General features: G+C 39.7%; 1 protein-coding gene across 2 annotated transcripts in view; it reads right to left on the reverse strand.

Annotated features, from left to right (window-relative positions):
- The window catches only part of LOC135222016 (SLAIN motif-containing protein 2-like), a 198619-nt gene that overhangs the window by 114708 nt on the left and 62264 nt on the right, over window positions 1-21647 (reverse strand). For both annotated transcript variants that reach the window (XM_064260142.1, XM_064260141.1), the window contains exon 7: window positions 1949-2191. In XM_064260142.1, the coding sequence (XP_064116212.1) occupies window positions 1949-2191 (243 nt within the window). The remainder of the gene's footprint in view (window positions 1-1948; window positions 2192-21647) is intronic.

Here is a 21647-nt window from a genome sequence, read left to right on the forward strand (position 1 = left end):
CTCTCTCTCTCATTTGTAGTTAGCGGTAGACAATTGCAAATTGATCTAATTTTCCCTTTGCCATCTAGAACTGTAAATGTGCCATTCTAAAACATACACATAACTAAGAGTTGCATTAGTCCAAACAAAAAGCACTGTTTGCTCATGAAAAGGAATTTCATAATGAAGAGAAAGTGACAGAAAAAAGAATTTCTTAAAAACAAGGTTGAGAAGACTTCTGAAAATAGATCAGTCGGAAGGGGGAAAGCAGAAAGAAAAAGTATGAATGTATTCTTCTCACACTCCTATATTTTTACCAACCATTTACTTCTTTTTTAAGGGTGATGTATTAAGGTAAATTTTATATAAAATTAAGTAACTTCAATTTCATCTAAAAGTTAGCTTAATACTTAGGGAGTATGATTAGGGTCATATTTCATTTTCAAACTCTAGAAGCAAGCATTTATTAGCATTTTTTGAGACCGTGCCTAACTTATACAAAAATTCCCCATTGCACGAGGGGGTCTGAAACCTAACCTCGCATAAGTTCAAGGTATTACCGTATCTAGTTAACTATCATACATCTACTGAGAACTGCATTACAATTACTGACTTGGTCAAAATTTTGTAATTCTCAATGGAAGACTTCCATAAGTAAAAATAAAGTGAATTTTCATTTATCCTTAATGAACTGGAACAGGTCTTAAGAGAATGTATCGCTAAATCTGAGTTGCAGGTTATAGCTACAGTTTTCTATGTTGTACAGGCTGCAAAATGTTTTGGGATAGGTGAAAGCAATGTCTGAAACTCACAAAAGAAAACAGGAAATATCTTTCAGAAGTCCAATTCCAAGAACACAACATAGGGAAACTGACAAGGGCAAGTTCAATAGGTACACTTCTAATACTAATGAGTTCACGGTGGAGGAATCCTCTGAAGAAGGGCAATTTCCTAAGTAATGTGTGTGAAGTGGAAGAAGCACCTAGAGGAGGATTCTCACCAAGCACAGAGAGGCACAGAAGCAGGTGCTCCAGGAAGAGTAATGAGCCAGAGCATTGATTTACCCTTTCACTGTGCCGAACCTGTGTCCTTATGTATTAAAAGGTTTTGTCCATGACATGCAACTTGCCTCAAGTCATAATTCTTTTGGTTCTAATTAGGCAATTCGTAATAGGCATTACATTTTCGCCATCACTGTAAGGAGATTTTATTACATTCTAGAAACAAATGACAACATTTGATTTCCAACTTACAGGATAACCTTCAGAACAAGATGTAAACCTTAAGTAAACCATCAAAATGACATGTGAGAATGAGCTTTCTCTTGGCAATAAATACAGATGCTTTTATTTGGAAATGGTAGTGATATCTGTGGACAGAACTATCATATAGTTCTGATAGTGACAGTATAATGAATATAGGAATGATTATATCATAGATATGTACAATCCTGCCTGAAGTAATTCTTTAAGACTTCAGGTTCTAGCGAAGATGGTCATAACTCAAAGAAATGACAGAGGAGGAAGAGGAGTTGCCAAGCACATGCAGTGGCATAAGTAGCCAAAGAAATAGTAATAAAATTCATGTGGAAGGTCACTGCATGCTAAAATCTTGGTAAAAAGAAAAATACGACAGAACTTGTTCTTCTTATCAATGGTTCAAACTGAATGGGAGGGTAGAAGGTGTGTGGCCTTAACCATGCTTAGAGGATTCTCATTCCCTCAGGGATGGCAAGATATTTTTACCCCTCTTTAAACAAAAAGTAAGGCTTCCAAGTTTAAAGCAAAAGTTTGTCCACTGTATAAAATAAGTACCAATTATATATGTATTAAAAGACTCAAACTCTGCATACAACTTACTTAGCCCTGCAACTGTTTGCGAGAAAAGGTTCTTGGTGAAAATATCACTTGTACTTGCAATGAAAGTAAACCCAACAAAATACTGTAGGAAATAATGATTGAAATCTCACCATTACAAACTTGAAGATTGTGCTGTGAGTTGTAGGGACTATCTGGAGGCGTAGAGAGATCAGAGCCCTCCCTTGAAGGAGTGTTCTGCGCAGTATAGCGTCGAGGGGGTTGGAGACTGCGAGCAGGTCGACGAGGGCTACCACCAGGATGAGGAGCTGCTAAGAGATCTTCTTGAGAGCTAGTTACTGAACCACCTGAGCCCCCAGAGGCATATGGTATACCAGTGTTAGTTGAACGCATACCTGTATATGGTAGAAAGTAATTGTAAATTACAATAATATCATGACTAAAAATATAAACATCACTCAAATGTTATACATAAAAAAAGACCCTGATCCATAATTAGGTGATTAAGCTTAAAAGCTTATAAATTACTGTACAAATATAAAACTAAATTTATCATTCTAATAATATATCCATAAATGATATATTTATGTACAAGGTTTGATAACATGAGAGAAAAAAAAATTTAAAAAAGGAGAAATGGCTCGGTGAAAAAGTACTCTTAGACATGGATTTCCAGAAACAAAAAAGGTCAATACAGAGACTGGTAACATGAATACAAATCGATTCAGTAAAAAAGGGAATTTTTGAGAATCGCTGTAGACTGATATAATGTTTGGAAAATACTTATTCTTATATTTAAGATAACATTTCTCTTTGGTGAGCATCAATATTATGCACAATCATTGTGAAGGAATTGGGCGGGAAAGAGGTTCCAATACTTTTATAGCCCATAAATTCACTCATTGCAAATTTTAGACGAGCCAAGATCAATGAAGCAGTTGGCTCATGAGTTAGTTGTGATCTTGACTTCAAGGAAGCATGTACTGCCTCTCTCTCACATGATGTCTCTATAAATTTGCTCAAAAATATACCCAGGGGTTGCTGTTGGTTTTACTTCTTATCTTTTACTATAGTAAGTCAGTTATAATTGTAATTTTGCAAAGAAAAGTGCAAATAAATATCAGAAAAGACATTTAATCCAAAAATTACAGCATCTTCAATCTCAGTAAATTTATGTATTTCACACATGAAATTTTGATAATTACCCAATAATTAAATAGCTATAGTACTTAGAAACTATACCTATTTAATTACTGAGTAAGATGCATATACAAAAATGTATACTGTATTCAGAATTTGTACTGATTTTAGTTCTTATCTGTTTTGATATTGTATAGCTGTAATTATAACTTCACAAAATAAAATAAAATAATTTATTAGAGAAAATACATATGACTTGGTAAAGTTTGTGACTCTTTTGTAACAGAGGCCCCACAAGGGTTTGTAAATAGTCCTTTTCAACTTCTTGTAGAAGTTGGGAAATTTTTTTTAGAATACTTTTGCTTAATCCTTTCGCATTTTCATGTCTTCCTCTTTCCATTGATGTGTTTTTTCTGAAACTGGCTGACCTCTAAGCTTCCTGAGCCAGGGGTACTGCATATCGACTTTTTAGCCCTGCTCTTAAGGGTTAATAATGTTACTCAGGCCCTATATCCTTGGACGGGCTCCAAGTTGTCAAAGGCCGAATCAAAGTTTCGTAAATACGTCAAGAAATCCCAACTGAACACACAAACATATCTACTTTTGTATGTCTGAACGAATTTCTTTCTTGTCTTCAGAATCTACTATTTAGATGAATGGGTATTGAAAGTGACCTCTGGTTCTTTCTAGTTGGGAAATATTAGCAGATGCCAGCTCACTTTATATAAAGCTTCAGCTAGCCATAACTTGAAATGGTGTTAAATTTATTCAAATGATTGCTTATCTTAGCCTGCAATTGCATCTCTCAATAATTGATCATAAATAAAATAATCGATAAACAAAATTTATTAGTACTATGATGATGAGCATTCGTCCAAAACTGCAACAGTAAATTTATATCATAAATGTTACTATGGTAACTAGCTACTGTAAAAAAAAAAAAAAAAAAAAAAAAAAAAATTTATTGTTGAAGTTACATATGGTTCTAAATTCAATGAATCACTAAATTTATTACAAGATTAATAAGGGAATTATTTGTTGAAACTATTTGATAATGGTTAACTTCAAAATTTACATTCATATTTCATAATCACTGCTTTCTGCTATTTAATGAGTTCCTACCCACAGATCATATTCAAGGTTCTTATTCGAAGTTCCATGATCAGAAAAGAAGCACTTCCACCTGTGAACCAAGCTGGTCTAAAATAACTGGTGAGCTATAAAACAGACCAAATCTCTATGCTCTCATTTGCATAACAAACCAAAACCTATTACCATAAAGTGATCTAACCAGACCAGTATGCCAAATGAGGTGGGAAAATTTTGAAGGAAAGAGCTGGGTGGGCAGATACATAAAAGAGCAGATGATAAGTAAAAGGCAGAAATGTAACTAGTGATGATGAGATACTACAAAAACCTCCAATGCTGTCAGTGATGTGCAATGCAAGGAACACTGGACGATGTAATCCCCACAGGTTGAACATAAAAAAATTGCTAGAGTTTATAATATGAAAATTCAACTACTGGTCTAGATAACAGCAAGTGCCTCATATTACTACGTAAACTGCAGATCTTGCAGTCTTTTACCATATTACTTACGGTAGAACCAAATGCTAAAAAGAATAGGAAATGTGAATGCCCCACTTTCTAAACCAGTTACCAAACCAAACCTTCCTGAATCTGATGAGGATAGCAACAACTTCTATTAACATAATAGGGGAACTAATAGCTACAAAACAGTTAGCAGTCTGCATAGTGGACTATGTTACTTTCTAGGGTAACCATTCATTCCACTAGTAAATAATATGAATAACAAAAGATCTCAGAATACTCTCTAGTGGAGTGCCAGAACACAGGCTCTAACAACTGAGTTATGAAGTTTATTGATGTGAGCCCTTGGGTAAGTCAAAGATAGCACAATTTGTACAAGTTTGGCTATCTAGCTGTTATCGAGGTTATAACTATTATGAGCTACAAGCACTTCCATTATAGCTTTTAATAGCACCTTGATTTACAGGCACAGTGCTGTATAAGGGTTTCTACACCTTTTTAAAGTATAATGACAAGAACCATCTAGATCTTCAATGTCAAAAGTTATATAAATATTTTTCTGGACTCTTTAAACACATTTTTGAGTGCTTTATTCATTTTCTATAAGAATGGGAGTTATCTTTAATTTCATCCTTATTCGTGGCTGACCATTCACATTTATTTAATTCCCAACTGGGAAAATAGTTTTAAAATGTAGTTTATTGAATAGTGACACAGGGTATATGCTGTTTAACTGAGATGTCACTGCAATCAAACATTGGTCAGAGGTGCCAACAAACTCACAGACTCTGGCCTCATGACAAACAAGTTATAACTAGTTCAAAACAGACCCCCAGAAAAATATGCATGGTTAGATAAAACTTGCCACAAGTCCAAAAAAAAAATTTTAAAAAGTGAACAATAACTGGTCAAGGTTTACAAGAAAAATCACACAAAACTGCAGAACAAATAAAATGATAAATGCAAAAAGCAAGGATAATCAACAATTTTATCACAACGCCACTAAATGTTACCCAGCCTAACAGGTAGAAAAGAATACAATGATCTAGGAAATGTAAAACAGCAAATAGAACTAGTTAGAAACACAAGAAAAAATTATATGGAACTACTACACTAGAACTAATGAGAAGTACACAAAATCTAGTGAAAAGACATCACATGCCAGCTCCCAACATTACACAACTTCAAACTTAGCAAACTTACATTAATGGCAAAAACATGCACCAAGAAAACATGAAAATGGGTAGACAAAATAATGAAGATATAACACAGGCACTGCCAAAAAACTACAAAACTGCATTCCTAGGGAGAAAAACCTGACTTTTTCTATAATCCAATGCAAGTTGAATATCTGTATTGCAGATTGCAGACTGATACTGAAGTAGTGATGAGTAGCAATGTAAACTAAAGGCATCTTTCCAGCATCAACTACCAAACTATGATTGGGAAGATAAAAAAAAAAGCTCCAATTGCAAAAAAAATACGAGCCCAATTTTGATAAATCTTATATTTTGAGACAGTTAATATAACCTACAAATATGTTACATATCAATATGACACCTTTTTGGGAAATCATAGCTTGAATGAATTTCAAGTACATAAGTTACTCAGTTAAAGGCTTGAGATATGTGACATGTTTTCAACTGAACATTCCAGTACAAATTTGGATTTGGATGCACATTTCTAAGAGGCAAAACACTTGAACTAATGGAAGACTCGAAATCTTGCACGTAAGATCTCATTAACGGAAAACATCCACTTGAGAAATACCCAAAGATAATAAATTGTCATAGGACTATAGATACCTTCATTAATAGTAGTTATACACCAAAAAAAAAAAAAAAAAAAAAAAAAAAAAAAAAAAAAAAAAAAAAAAGGACAAATTTTTCAATTAATTTGTATTTTTTCATAGCTAACAGGCCTGAGGTCTTTAACAGGCACCAGCAGGGAACTGGTTAAAACAATAGAGAAAAATTGCAATTTGACACCTATCAAAAATTCTTATCAACCTTACCCTGGAAAAATGTTTTTAAGTTCAATAATCATATTTCAAAAATAAATTTGAATAATTTCAGAATAGAACCTTTACTTTTACATGACCTTTTATGCAAGTCTAGAATTTTTGAGATGCACAGAGAGAGAGAGAGAGAGAGAGAGAGAGAGAGAGAGAGAGAGAGAGAGAGAGAGAGAGAGAGAGAGAGAGAGAGAGAGAGAGAGAGAGAGAAAGTGTGTGCCATGCAATTGGTATATACAGGCTCACTGCCAACGAAGCAGGAATGAATAACAACAACTGTTGTAAAAACGGTGGGTTTGTAATGAAAAACTTAATTTCAAAAATTGTGTTTATTTCACCATGAAACCAATGACCTTTACCTAATCTGAAAAACTAGGTGAGAGGATCCTAAAGTTGATGATATCCCCAAAATACTAAAGTTAAGTATATCTTAGTTTTACCAGACCACTGAGCTGATTAACAGTTCTCCTAGGGCTGGCCCGAAGGATTAGATATTTTTACGTGGCTAGGTACCAATTGGTCACCTAGCAACAGGACCTACAGCTTATTGTGGGATCTGAACCACACTATATCGAGAAATGAATCTCTATCACCAGAAATAATTTCCTCTTATTCCGCGTTGGCCGAGCCAGGAATCGAACTCTGGACCACTGGATTGGCAGCCGAGCATGAAAACCACTTGTCCAGCGGGGAACTCCCCCAAAATACAGCCAAGGTTAGCTGGATCAGAAGTCAATTTCTGGAGTAAAATAAATCAAAGTACTCCAAAATTCTATCGACTTTCGAGGTGTCACTGACTGGAGAAAAACCTTAGTACTAGCACCAGGTCACTTACAGTCAGTCCCCTCTTATCAGCAGGGGTTCCATCCTCAGCAGGGTGCTGATCAGCGAAAACCATCATTAACCGAAACTCGGCAATTTATGAATTTATGGTGCCGATGGCCCCAAGTTTCTGTTAATGGAGCTGATAACCAGTTAATGGTGCCTCTATTAAGTGTGTTATGGCACTATAACTTTATCATCACCACCTTGTGTCACAGATAACCGAAACTTGGCGTGTTATGGCATCATAAATCGCCGATTTTATGGTGCTAGATATGCCCATAAAACCGATCGCCATTAACCGAGTCTGCAGATAACCAGGGATTGCTTGTACAGACTTTTTTTTATAAAAAACATACACATGTCCGTCTATCACGGTGTAACATGCAATATTTCAGAAAATGACATAAGCAGGACAGAAAGGAAGATGAAATATAAAGGTGATGATGCTGAACTTCAACCTCTCATGAACTCCATCGCTGTCGTGAAAAAATTTGTGCACCATTTTCTCTTGACTTGAATCTGCCACAGTCTGGAATCTGAAGTAAAGAAGAAGTAAGCAGGAGGCATGGACAAATGATTCTGTCGCATATGTAATGCATTTATGTCTGTTTAAGAGTCTGCTTTTGACAGAGTTGTGGGAACCTCTTTCACAGTTTACTTTGTTATGTATTTTGTATTGGAACTGTTACTTTGACTAATGATTGTGTGGTTCTTGAATTTGGAAAATGCCTAAATGGCTATCGCAACTGGCATACTCTGCCAAGGGGCTTGTTCTGCCCTTCCTAAGAGCAATGTACGTAAGACATGTTTTGTTGCACTCTCTCGTGTTCACAGTCAGACCAACTCACCATGCATTGTAACTTGTGTAATCAGTTTATTTCATCATGTTGCACTAATTGCATACATTAACTAAGCAGTGCTTAAATGAGAATTGTTCCCCCAACTTGTGTTCTATCTCTTTGTGATTTTTTTTTATTATTTGGTGATTATTGAAACCAAACCAGTTACTGATCCCTTGAGGATCACATGGTTGTTAATTGAGATCTAGTATGTATAGAGATTAAGTGTTAATGAATCCTATTTTAGAGTAATTGTAATAGCCACGATATATATATATATCTATCTATCTTTGTATTAAAATAGTGTTAAATTCTGCCACAATCTTCATTTGTCCTTTAAGTATAAACTGACCTCTGAGCTATAGGCTAGGCCGTCTTGCCAACAACATCAAGCGAACTAGTTAATAACCGGTTGCAAGGTTTATATCGCAACAACCTCCCTATGATTTTTTAAATCCTGACCTTCAAATACCAAAGGATTAATAGGAATACTACCTTGAATAATCAAAGGGATATGTAATTTGGATAAAACTAATTCTCAAAAGGCATTAAGTAAAATTACTTTATCATCAATGTTTGTACTGAACAAGAGGGCTGGTAATGCCTTATCTAATCTTCCCTCAGCTTCACCTGGGAGGACTGAGCATTTTGATACGGTTTCATAAGCCTGTGAGATTACCATTCTTAGCCTAATGCACATGGTATCTTTTAATGCTCTTTCTTAAATGAATCAACTAACAAGCCAAAAAGAACCCCACTCCTAAAATTACGTCCTTCTAAGACACCCTCTTAAGGCTCTCGCTGGACAAAGAGGCGTTTCGTCATTCACTGGTTGTGATATTGAAGCTATTAAAAATACAGTTTCCAAAGTAAGCTCCTTCAGTTAAGCTTACTACTTAGAGTGCTAATAAGGTGGACCTATCAGATTACTTCAATCCCAAATAAATATATGTAGGTCAAATAGATGAGTGCCCAAGACTTGTGTGAGGCATCTTTAAACAATATTCTGGCAAGAAGGTGGGATGACAGAAAACTGAAAAGTTGGGGAAGTTCTGCCACAATCTGAGATCATCCAGGATCTCCTGAGCATGAATGACTGGTAGGATGTCTGAAGAACTAAGGTAGACCAGCCATAACAACCTAATCCAGCAATGAAAGTGGGGCACTAATTTCTCAACGGTGGCCTGATGTCCAATAAATTTCTGCTGTCATTTGTCAGGAGGAGCCTTTCTATGTGCAAACCCCTGTAGCAGATTCTAAAGCTTCTTGACTGTCTCCTGTAGGATAAAGTAAGGCAGCATGCAGGTTGAGAGCCATCCACATTATATTGCATTAATGGTCAGATACAGGTCTGATTTGTCTTGAGTGATTACTAGACCCAGATGAAGACAAAGCCTTAGTAATCCCAGTCATAAGTGAGTTTCAAGAGCCAGAGGAGTGGTATGTGCAGGTTATATCCCATACTTCTCCTTCGTGGCAATGGGCAGAGGCAGGGGTGAGTCTCAAACAAAAGGCAATGCAAGAGATGGAAGAGAAGCTAGAGCTGATCTTCTGGAGCCAGGGGAAAGACTACATTTGAACCAACAAAGTCAGTTAAAAAGGGGGCCCCAAATCACTTCACACAGTAGACATATTTCCATTTCTTGAAAGTAACTTGTGAATTCTGGATATCCTTCCTTTCATTCATGATCTGTTATAATCCTCTAAAGTACTCCCTTGTTTTCTTTTTCATATAAATAGCAGTTTATATTCACACTTCTCTTGAAAACGGTAAGTTATTATCAGACATGAGGATACTGTATGTGAGCAAAAATCAAATCAAATTTAAATATTAACAAATTCTAGCTAACTCTTTCTTTCCTTTAAGGAATAACAATATTAAATCACATAATTCATAATTTTGGATTGTTTCTTCACATATCCTACATATTTTTATTTATTAATTTTTTGGGGGGAGAGGTGAAGAACTTTTTCTAATAATTTACATGATGCCAAAGTTTGTCATATTAGTAAAGTACAATGCCCTTCAATGAAAAGAACTGACCAAAAACTGTAATTGTTTTCATCCTCATCACCCCCTTGGGGTACCTTATATTTTCACGTATAAGACAACCTTTAAATCCCAAAATTCACCCTCAAACACTGGGGTTATCCTATACTATCATTATAAAAATCAAACCCTGAACTATGAGTGATGTCTATAGGTAGGCTAGCCTACGCCTCGGTGCGATAACCATGGACATAAAAAAATTCTCAGACATACATGAAAAGATTCACATTATGATATAAACTGATAATAAAGACAGTAAAACCAATATTAAGCTATATATTATGAGCATGTTTGAGAGAGAATTCAATATCAATGAAATCAGCTTTGATGTAATTATCATACATTAGACTAACCTCTATTCCTTCATCTCTTTATCCCATCTTCTAGTTAAATAAATAAAAAATACAAGAGAATGATGAAAGTATCACTGGCAATGCTATATTCGTTAGGTAAACACATACAGCCACAAAGAACCACAAAGAAATGAACAAAAACAGCTGTTTTGCTATGAAGTGAATCGGATTATTATTATTAATAGGGGTTAGTTTTTCCAGACCTCTGAGTCTCAAGTAGACTCTTCTCGGGCTGGTTTCTTCAGGGATCATCAGTGAGAGAGAGAGAGAGAAGAAGAGAGAAAGAGAGAGAGAGAGAGAGGAGTCAGTCCTAGAGAGAGACGAGAGAGAGAGGAGGAGATCGAGAGAGAGAGAGAGAGAGAGAGAGAGAGAAGAGAGAGAGAGAGAGAGAGAGAGAGAGAGAGAGAGAGAGAGAGAGAGAGAGAGAGAAAAAAAAACTATTTGAGAAACCCGTCTTATTTAAAAAATTTATGATTTTGTTAATTGAAAAATCCCTGCTTTCAGCAAGAATACTTTTCATTTCCGAACTCCGCAGATAAATAGATCTTTGCTGGGTCCAATTTGGGCACTCAACAAGCAAATGCTGTAGTTAATAAAATGTCTCGCTTTGCTCTCCAATTAGTGTGTGATAACTTTTTTAATATGGCAAGGGCTTTGATGCCCTTGGCTTTAATGTATTTGATGTGCTCTTTCCAATTTAAATGTTGATCAAATATTACTCCTAGATACTTGATTTTTGTACAAAATTGTATTTCAGTGCTATAAACGGATAACAATAGGTGTTTTGCTTGCATTTCAACCATCATATAGTAGTAAATAATTATTGTATTTATGTTACAAATGACATTAGGTAGAAAGGAACAGATATATTTTTACATTACATTATTGTATATCCTTATTTGCTATGGAGAAAAGATTGGCAAGGACATATACTGCTAAATTTACGCTGCAAAATGTAGCTGATGCTAAAATAACAATATTCAAGCTTCTAATGGTTATAAATTATCATGACTCAGCAACATGGATGAAACTCCTGTAAACTTTGTTGTGCCATCAAACTTGACCGTAAATTAAATTGGAGAGAAAACTATTTCAATCAAAACTCCTGGGCACGGAAGAACACATTTAACTGTTGTTTAATGTGTACTACAGATGGGACACAACTTTCCTGCCATGGTTATCTTTAAACTGAAACCGATACCTAAAAAAAAAAAATTCCCGAATGGTATCATTGCCCATGTTCACAAAAATATAAATAAGACAATGCAAATGGCACATCATCGCTATGTTTGTATATAAAATATTATTGGATACATTGTAGTAAAGCATAACTTTTTTAAGATCCATGGAAAAGATGCATATTCATTATGCTTCATGATACTAATATGTGAATGTTATATATGCTGATTTTACATCTTGTGTATGATGCAAATCTCTTAAAATTAGCTGCAAAACTAGATCTTAAAAAGTCACATGATACATGAGTACATACGGTAACCAAAGGCTAGCCTATACATAGATGGTTTTCTAATTTAGTAGTCGTCCAATATTACAGATTATGAGATAAATTCACGAAAATTTGCCATAATTTTGTTTTTACCTTGTCTTATCTAAAGGTCATCTTATACGCAGAAATATAAGGTAAATACAGATTTGGCAACACGTAACGAAAGATGTGTCACACCTGTCTTAATTGACATTTTTATATGCTATTTCTAGCATTTTAATGACAGCATTCCATCAATTTTGATCAGACATATTTCTCATGTAAAGTCGTCTTTTAAAGAATTACAAAGAAGTCTCCACATGCTAATTCGCATAGTGGTGAAAGCATGTACGGCATCTACTGCTTCACACTCCCTACACCCACTTCAGACCAAGTACGGTCAACTAACTACAGAGGCATGAGCGAATCATGTGGGTACCAATAAGTTGGCTACCATGAAAGCTGTTAGAGCCACAACCATGAGTGGATCCATGAGCACAACCATAGATTGATGAAGACCTAAAAGATGAAGTCACTAATATATAAAGAAAATACTTTCCCATGAGAGTAACTGTGAAGTTTGGCAGCTGGTACCAGGTAAACATGAATTATTATTCAGAAGATGAACTCTATTCATATAAAACATGCCCAAAGGGGCCATCCATTGATTTGAAATTCAACCTTCCAAAGAACCTGGAATTTCTAGGCAAATGATGAAAAGCATGATCCCCTGTCAGTGGGTACAGGTAGTTCCCAGTTATCGGCGGGGGTTCCGTTCCCGGTGGGGGGGGGGGGGAGAGATAAGTGAAAACCGCCAATAACTGGTTACTGGTGCCATAAGCCCCTTCATGGTGCCTCTGTTATTTTGTTGAGGTGTCATAACTCTGTCACTGGCACCTTGATAACCAGAACTCAGCCCGTTATGGCGCCATAAATAGCTGATTTTATGGCGCTAGACAAGCACCATAAGAGCAGATCGCCAATAACCAGGGACTTCCTGTCATCAAAGTTATCACATGAGAATAAAAATGTCTTGTACAGGAGTGAGAAGTGAAGCTCTTCCCTGTCTCATAACAAAGCCAAGGAATCTGAGGCAGCAATGAGAACAAAAATCCCTTCAACTGACTTACCCTGGCATGTGTCATATAAAAAAAAGAGGCCAGAGCAGACAAAGAAGATAAGAGTTACTACTCCAAAAATCACCAAAGCCTCAGGAGTAGGTCTTTTGAGACTGATGTAGCAGGCTGTAATCCTCTTAGCTTATATAAAAGGACCATTAGATCTGAGATCAGTTCTTACAAACATTGCCAATCAAACTGGCAGCACAACTGACTGCAGCCGGACTACACAATGTTAGAGGGTCTTTATTGTAGCTTGTCGTAAATCTAAAGCACAACCTCTAAGCAGACCAAACGATTAACCTTGTATTATGTTAGCTATGTTACATACACCACCAATCACGCAATACAAATGAAAAATCAAGCAGAACTATGGCTCCTTAAGTACACCCAAGACATACAAAATTAGAATAAAAAACGTAATAAAATTCATACTAAACAGACCAACTGGGCTAACGAAAATTGCATTTTGCAGTGAAAAGACAGCATTTTTATACAAAACAAGCCTATACAGAAACTTACATGCAAACAGACAAAAGTAAAAAAAAAAAAAAAACTAAAGAAAATGAATGAATTATTAAAAGGATAAAAGCATAGTAAAAAATTTTCCTTTGGGTAAACTATAAGCTGTGACAATACCAACAAAAACTTTAATTAACTGAGAGCAGACCTGTTGGACTAGAGTAAATGCGCCATCAGCTGTAAATCAAATGATTTTTCTGTTTTTCTAAAGAATACCATATACTTGTGCAGATGCAAGAAGAGCTATGTTAAAATTAATGGGTTAAAATGAAAACCCAATAAAGTAAGGGCATTCCCGTCTAAAACCACAAAATTGCACCTCTCCAGGCAGCACTATATATTCTCTCAATCATGATGTCTGTTGAATGCTATTTCTTGAAAGCCATACAGTAACATTAAAAGCCTGAACAGAAATGATATCAAAGCAATTACCAATGCAGAGCAGCAAAGATTTTTTACCCGGTTTACGAAAAGAAACAAGAATGGTAACATTCCACATTTGGAGCATTAATATTTGCTGAAATATGTCGTATACAGAACTAAACTGTTACTCATTACAAAACATAAACAGCATGAGGTATTAAACACTAAATGACAAGTATATACTATATGACAAATTTTCTAAGACAATTTGTATTTTTCATAGCTACAAACCTGAGGTCTTAACACTAGGATAATTTCAAGCACCTAGCTGGATCCGGTTAAAAAACAGATGAAAGCAAGGAATCTTGTGATATCTGGCAACACATGCATAGATTGGGTGAAAAGTGGTCAAGGGCCACTCGACTATGCCCCTGCATCAGTCTTTCCCAACTCATGATGTCTTAACACACAGTGGGGCGGCTAGAGGCGGGCAGTATAATGTTAAGACCTCAGGTTTGTAGCTATGAAAAATACAAATGGTCTTAGAAAATTTGTCATTTGTTCATATACGAACAAACCTTCGGTCTTAACAATAGGATAGATTCATACTTGGAGGGAGGTACAAGATATCCTAAACTGGCTGGGGGCCTACCCACCAGTCCAGCTTCCAGAAGAAATGACTTCTGGAGAGGGACTGAAGCCCGTTGAGAAGCTAGATAAATTAATATCTAACTGCTCAGACCCTGAGTGACGTACAATGATATATGGGAGAACCATTGTAAAGGGAACCAAAGAGAAACTTTGACTGTCCAATAGCAAACCAATACACCAGGGTTTGTACTACTCCCAACTCCTCCTTGCCAAGGAGTGGAGCATATACTACTGAATAGAGGGTTTGATATTTGTATATTAAGCAAACACACTATCAGTTTGACTTCCTTACTCACCTGTATCAGACCAGTCCAGCGAATGACGTGTCTATTCCTTAACCTGCCCGAAGGAAGAAGGAAAGGTACAAGAGAAAGGAGACCAGCCAACTCACTCATTCTCTCATCCACACAATCATCTTAGGTAAGATACAAAGGTGCCCTGTTAAGGGCAACTATGAGTTACACAACCTATTGGGCAGCCAACATAGGACCCAGGGAAAACATGTCAGCAGATCTGTGGGCAACATCCTTAAGATAGAAAGAGGTAACGTGGACTAGCGTAACCAGGTACCAGCGCTCAGCACTATGTACAGCCAAGTTCTTTTTGAAAGCCAGAGAGGGACCAATACCCTTAACATCATGCGCTCTAGCCTGCACAGACGTGGTGGTGGAATCATCAAGAGTCAAATATGCCTGTCTGATGGCTTCCTGTATCCAAGATGAGATAGCATTCTTAGACACCTTTTTCTTTGTATGGCCTGTGCTAACAAAAAGTCTGTGGCAGCCTGGTCTAAGGTGCCAAGTCCTTTTAGGATAGCAACGCAGGGCCCGGACAGTGCACAACAAAAGCTCTTGAGCATCACCAACCACAAAATCATTCTGTGATGGAATGGAAAACAAAGTGAATCTGTCATCGTGTACAGAGGGATTTTGGGTCTTGGCCACGAATTCCGGGACAAATTCGAAAGACATCGACCCCCAACCCCTACTGTGCTTCACCTCATACCTCAAACCTTGGAGCCCTCCTACCCTCTTGGAAGATACCAAGGCCAGAAGGAAAACTGTCTTGAGCATCAAGTTCCTGTCAGATGAGTGATGCAAGGGCTCATATGGACTCTTAGTGAAGCTCTTGAGAACCAAGGAAACATTCCACGTTGGAGGCTTGAGCTCTCTAGGAGAACTCGACTGCTCAAACCCCTTAACTAGCAAGGAAAGTTCCAAGGAAGAGGAGATATCGATACCTTTAAGGCGTAGCACCAAACTCAGGCCCGCCCTGTAGCCTCTAATGGCAGAAATGGACAAATGTTTCTCGTCTCTGAGGAAGGTTAAGAAGTCTGCTATTTGCTGAATAGAGGTTGGGAGTGGAGAAAAACCCCGTTTACAACACCAATCACAGCAGATCGCCCTTTTCCCTTGGTAAACCGCGGAGGTAGACTTTCTGAGACTGCTGGACATATGCCCTGCTGTTCTCTGAGAAAAGCCTCTGGCTCAAAGGAGATACTTGATAGCCTCCAACCGTGAAGAGACAGGGATTCTACTGACCAGTAGAACCTTTCCGCATGGGGCTGACACAGGAGATGTCACAAATGGGGAATCTCCCTCGGAAACTCTGACAACGACGACAGCAGATCTGGGAACCATTCCGCCTGAGGCCACAGAGGGGCTACCAAAGTCATCCAGAGACCCTGTGAACTCATTAGCCTGTTCAGGACGGATCAAACAAAACGCAGAGAAGGCATACACCTCCAAGTTGTCCCAGGGATGTTGGAATGTGTCCTCTGCCAATGCTAAAGGATCTGGGACCACTGACTGATCTCCAGCTTCCTGTTGAAGCGAGTTGCAAAAAGGTCCAGCATGGGTCTCCCCCAAACCTGGAAAAGCTTGTCTGCTACCACCTGATGAAGGGACCACTCTGTGCCTAGGATCTGATCCCAACGATTGAGTTTGTCTGCAACCACATTCCATTTGCCTTGGATATACCTGGCTGAGAGCTCTACCAAATTGCTGACCGCCCATTGGTGAACCTTGACGTGTCAAGGCGTGAAGTTGACGAGAAACCAGGTTTCCCTCTTTGTTCACATAGGCTACCACCATGGTGTTGTCCGACCTGAGAACGACAGAATGACCCTCTACCTTCTCCCGAAACTCCTTCAGACCCAGGAAGGCTGCCTTCAACTCCAAGATGTTGATACTTATGTTGCTGTTTCTCCTCCAAACTCCAAACGCCTGAAGCAATGAGGCCGCCTAAATGAGGCCCCCAACCTGCGAGGGAGGCATCTGAGAACAGAGGGAAGTCCAGTGGAAGAGAATGCAGAGGGACACCCTTTGAAATATTTCGGTCGTCCAACCACCAACGAAGGTCTTCTCTCACTTCCAGAGACAGAGGAACCATTAACAGGGGTGAGACCCCCGCCAGAAACCAGAATTCTCCCAGTCTCCATTGCAAAGACCGAAGATGAAGACGCCCATGAGGGACCAGCTTCTCCATGGATGACAACACTCCCAGATGAACCTGCCACTGATGAGCTGACTGATGTGGTTCCGACAGGAAGTGTCGCTCCACCACTCACAACTTCTACAATCTCTGATCCGACGGGAAAACTTTTGCCACTGTCGTATTGATGACCATGCCCAGGTAGAGAATCCTTTGACTGGATATGAGGTTTGACTTTTCCTGGTTGACTACGATGCCCAGTTCCAGACAGAACCGAAGTAGACGATCCCTGTCCTACAGCAGCTTTTCCCTGAAAACTGCCAAGACCAACCAATCGTCGAGGTACCTCAGCAAACGGATCCCCTGAGCATGGGCCCAACTTGACACGAGAGAGAAAACCCTTGTGAACACTTGAGAGGCTGTTGTCAGCACAAAGCACAAGACTTTAAACTTAAAAACCTTGTCCCCAAGAGAGAAGCGAAGGAACTTCCTGGACGTTGGATGAACAGGGATTTGGAAGCATGCGTCCCTCAAGTCTATTGACAGCATGAAGTCGCCTTCCCTCACGACTGTCAACACCAAATGCGGGGTCTCCATCTTGAACTGTGTCTTCCTGATGAAGTGATTCAAAGTGCATAAGTCGATCATAGGTCTCCATCCCCCCGACGCCTTGGGCACCAAGAAGTGACTATAAAACCCCGGAGACGGACGGACCACATTCTCTATTGCATCCTTGTCCAGCATTTTCTGCACTTCCTCCCAAAGAGCCAAGAACTACAGAGAATCTGGAGGATATGCCTTCCTGAGCTGCGACTTATCCGACAGAAGAGGAGAGAAGTCGAATGGCAGTAGGTACCCCACCCGAAGGACATCTACCACCCACTTCTCCGCACCATAACTCTGCCACTTGGCCCAATGCCCCGCCAGGCAACCTACCCCCCACCCACCCATGGCACAGGAGAGGGAGAGGTGCCTAACCTACCGACTGCCCCCTTTACCTCTGCCCCTTGGGCCCCTTCTTGGCTTAAAGGAACGAGAGCGAAAGGGGTGCTGATCCTCTGACCTAGGCTGAGTCGAACAGGAAGGCCCTGCAGAACTCAAATTCCTCGATGGCCTACCAGGCAATGATCTCCTTGACTGCTGCTCGACAGGGGGAGGAGGAGGAGCCAGGCGTCTCCGAGGACGAGACTCCGACTTAGACATGGCTTGGTGCACCAGTCTGTCTTTGGTGTCAGCCCGGTGCCGGTCTATCGCATTCTTCAGCTCTGTCTGAGGAAACAAAAACTGGGACACTCCAACAGATTTCCGTTCCTCAATGCCGGCAAGGGCTCTGTGTCAACTGATCTCTCCATCCTAGACAAAGCCGGGTCTCTTCTAATCAGAAGAAGGTTAGCCCATAAATTAACACCGAGGTGAGGCATATATGAAAATGCCTTGCCTCCGGACTGCAACAGACTGGCAAGCGAGGATATACTCACCAACCCTTCCAGGGACCTGTCAGAAGATATCTTGGCAATGACCACAGACCAGAAGTCTAGCCAAGAAACCGTCTGCAACGTGGAGGCTGCCGTAGATTCCAATGCTGAGGCATCTTGCGGAGACAAGGATGGAGCCACCGACCGCAACTGCTCCAAAGTCAATCCCAGCTTCAGGCGAATGACGTCTGGGTTAAGATGGTGCAACAACAAAAATGAAGAATTCGTAGCATAGTACTTCCTATGTCTCATGAGAAGCGGGGGTAGTTAACCTTATGCAAGACCGACTGGATGTGCCTCGACAAAGGAAGCTGAAGAGATGATCTGGGATCCTGTGTAGCTCTCACCAAGGCTTCAAAGCAAGGAGGAGTCTAAGAAGACCGAGCCCGAGTCCTACTTTCCAAATTGCTGAACCCATGAATGAGAGCAACTACTTCTTGCATGTCTCCCTCCTCCTGGTCCGGCAACAGAGACCGACGACAAGAAGGATGTGTAGGCTCCTCTAAGGTACCTTCCCCATTAAAATTAATGGAAGGATCAGCAGCCAAACTGCCCGAAACACCAACTAACCTGTCTGGGCTGGATCCACGCATCGGCTCCCGAGACGAACCCACTATAACATTAGGCACAACACTACGTACTCCTCCAACAGATGACTTATTAACATGTCCATGAATGGTCACAGGCGTGGCAGATGTACGAATGTGAGTTGGAGAGGAATCCCAAACACTTGATATCGAAGGAGAATCCCCCAGAGTCGAACTCTTGGAAGCACCAGTGAGAGGGGCAGGCAAACACTCCTGCTGCACCAACTCTGTGCTCACCACCTTCGACCTCTTGACAGGTGCCTTGAGATCCTTCCAGCGATGAATAGGCCTTGGAGAAGAAGCACTTGCATCATGTGCATGGACGGGGGAGGTTGCACACCCCATGATTTGATGCAGAAGATGAAACAGCCACTGCAGATTGCACAAGGGAAGATACACTAACACTCTCCAAAACACCAATCCTCAAGAACATGTCCGCATTGTTCCTCCCTTATAGGTGAAGAAAGAGCAAAGTCCTTAGCCTTCCAACGCTTGATACGCCGACGTGGCGTAGAGGGGGAAGAGGGAGAGGAAGACAGCACTAGCTTCTTATGCGATCTCTTCGCCTGGAATATAACTTCAGACTGATCTGCAAGAGAAGGCCCTGATGACATGGAAGGGAGATGTAGCAAACTGGGTGGTAGGGATGACGTCACGGCTGAGAGAGGCATTGCAGAAGAAACGACTGGGAGTGACGTCACCAGTGGGGATGATGTCACAGCTTCCCCTCGATGTGAAGGGGAATCAGACGCCACTGGCGGAGGAATACACAACGACAGATCTTGTGACGTCATCAACGGGGCTGACGCCACAGCTTCCCTCTGACTCGAAGAAACGGCAGCAGTCACTGGCAGAGCAATACAAGATGGCTGACCTTGGCTACCCACGAAGACAAGGCCGGGAGGAGGGGGGATGGCCTGGCCAGCCTGAGGATGAGGGTAGCGAGCCTCCATAAAGTGTGCTAGCAACCCCTCCAAAGACAGGGGACCCCCTAGCCCGAGTGTTTTCCAAATCACTGCCATCTTGGACGCCTCCGACTCCAGAATAAATGAGAATGATGAAAAAGCCTCCCCCTTCCCAGGAATCAAATTAACTCCCGAAGAAGGGGCGACATTACAAACATCAGTCTGGTGGGCTCCCAATACTTCCAGCGACGAATCAATGAAAGAAAAGGAAGGAGACACAGGAATAACACTACTATGGGGGTGAATACTGCATGAGACAAAGCATTGGGAAGAGGCGAAAAACCTTCCCATGAAGGAAAAGTCAAAACCCTCTGATGCTCTCTCTTGCTATAAAATGACTTCCACTGCTCTTTAGGCCATGCCCAGCATTCCGTGCAAGGATTCGTTATAGAAAATTAGAACCGCACCTGCTACACGTGATGTAGGAATCAGTCGCTGCCGAAGCTAAAAAACGAGAACGAGGAAAACCTGGAATTCCAGGGCACACATGTTGATGAGGCTGAGAAGGAGCAGAAGCAGCCATAATATCAACCAAACACACACACACTAAACACAATCGAAACAGGCAGAGAACCGGGAAAAGGCCAAGAGAGCTTAAACAGGCGGTTAAAGAAAGGACTAACGCAGTGGTGTAGGTGAGTGGCCCTTAACCACTCTTCACCCGATCTACGAATGCGTTGCCAGATATCACAAGATTCCTTGCTTTCATCTGTTTTTTTTTTTAACCGGATCCAGCTAGGCGCTAGAAATTATCCTATTGTTAAGACTGAAGGTTTGTTCGTGAATGAACAAATATAAAGTATGTATAGGCTGAGTTTATTTGGAAGACAACAATACAGTAGCAGATAAGTTTCCAGCTAAAGGACACTGACCTCAGTGATAAAAATGAATTAAAAATTACTATCGCTACAATAAAAAAATAGAGGACGAATGATATCAACGGTTATTCCATAATCCATCAAAAGCTAAATGGTATGAAATATGAAAGACAAATACGAAACAAATATTATGTATTTCATTCAATGGTACACTGCTTTTGTAGAGTAGTACTGTAGTACTTCTTCCACTTATGAAGTAACCGCTGGTGGTAACCAGCCCTTTAATTCTGAAAGGCCTATGTTCTCAGTCATCAGAAAAGGGAAATTGTCAAATATTAAGAGGTCTAATTGCAAGAATAGCAAATCAAATACAAACTAAAATAAAACAAAAACTAACCTGAACACTTCTGAATTTTAATGAAAACAGGACACCCCAAAGAAGAGGACTGAATGTGTAAGGTAGGGTGGGTTTGAAATAAAAATAAAAAAAACTGAGAAGAGTACTAACGATCTCAGCTATGGTGAGTTCATTCATAAAAACACAACATCTACATAGAATATTCATGTATGATAAAAAGGATTCATTAATATAAAAAAAGGATAACTGAGGAGTCATAAACTATATAGTATAAGATACAGTGATTTCAAAACATCCATGCAA

Source organism: Macrobrachium nipponense, chromosome 3, assembly GCF_015104395.2.
Source record: "Macrobrachium nipponense isolate FS-2020 chromosome 3, ASM1510439v2, whole genome shotgun sequence".
In the NCBI taxonomy this organism is placed as follows: domain Eukaryota; kingdom Metazoa; phylum Arthropoda; class Malacostraca; order Decapoda; family Palaemonidae; genus Macrobrachium; species Macrobrachium nipponense.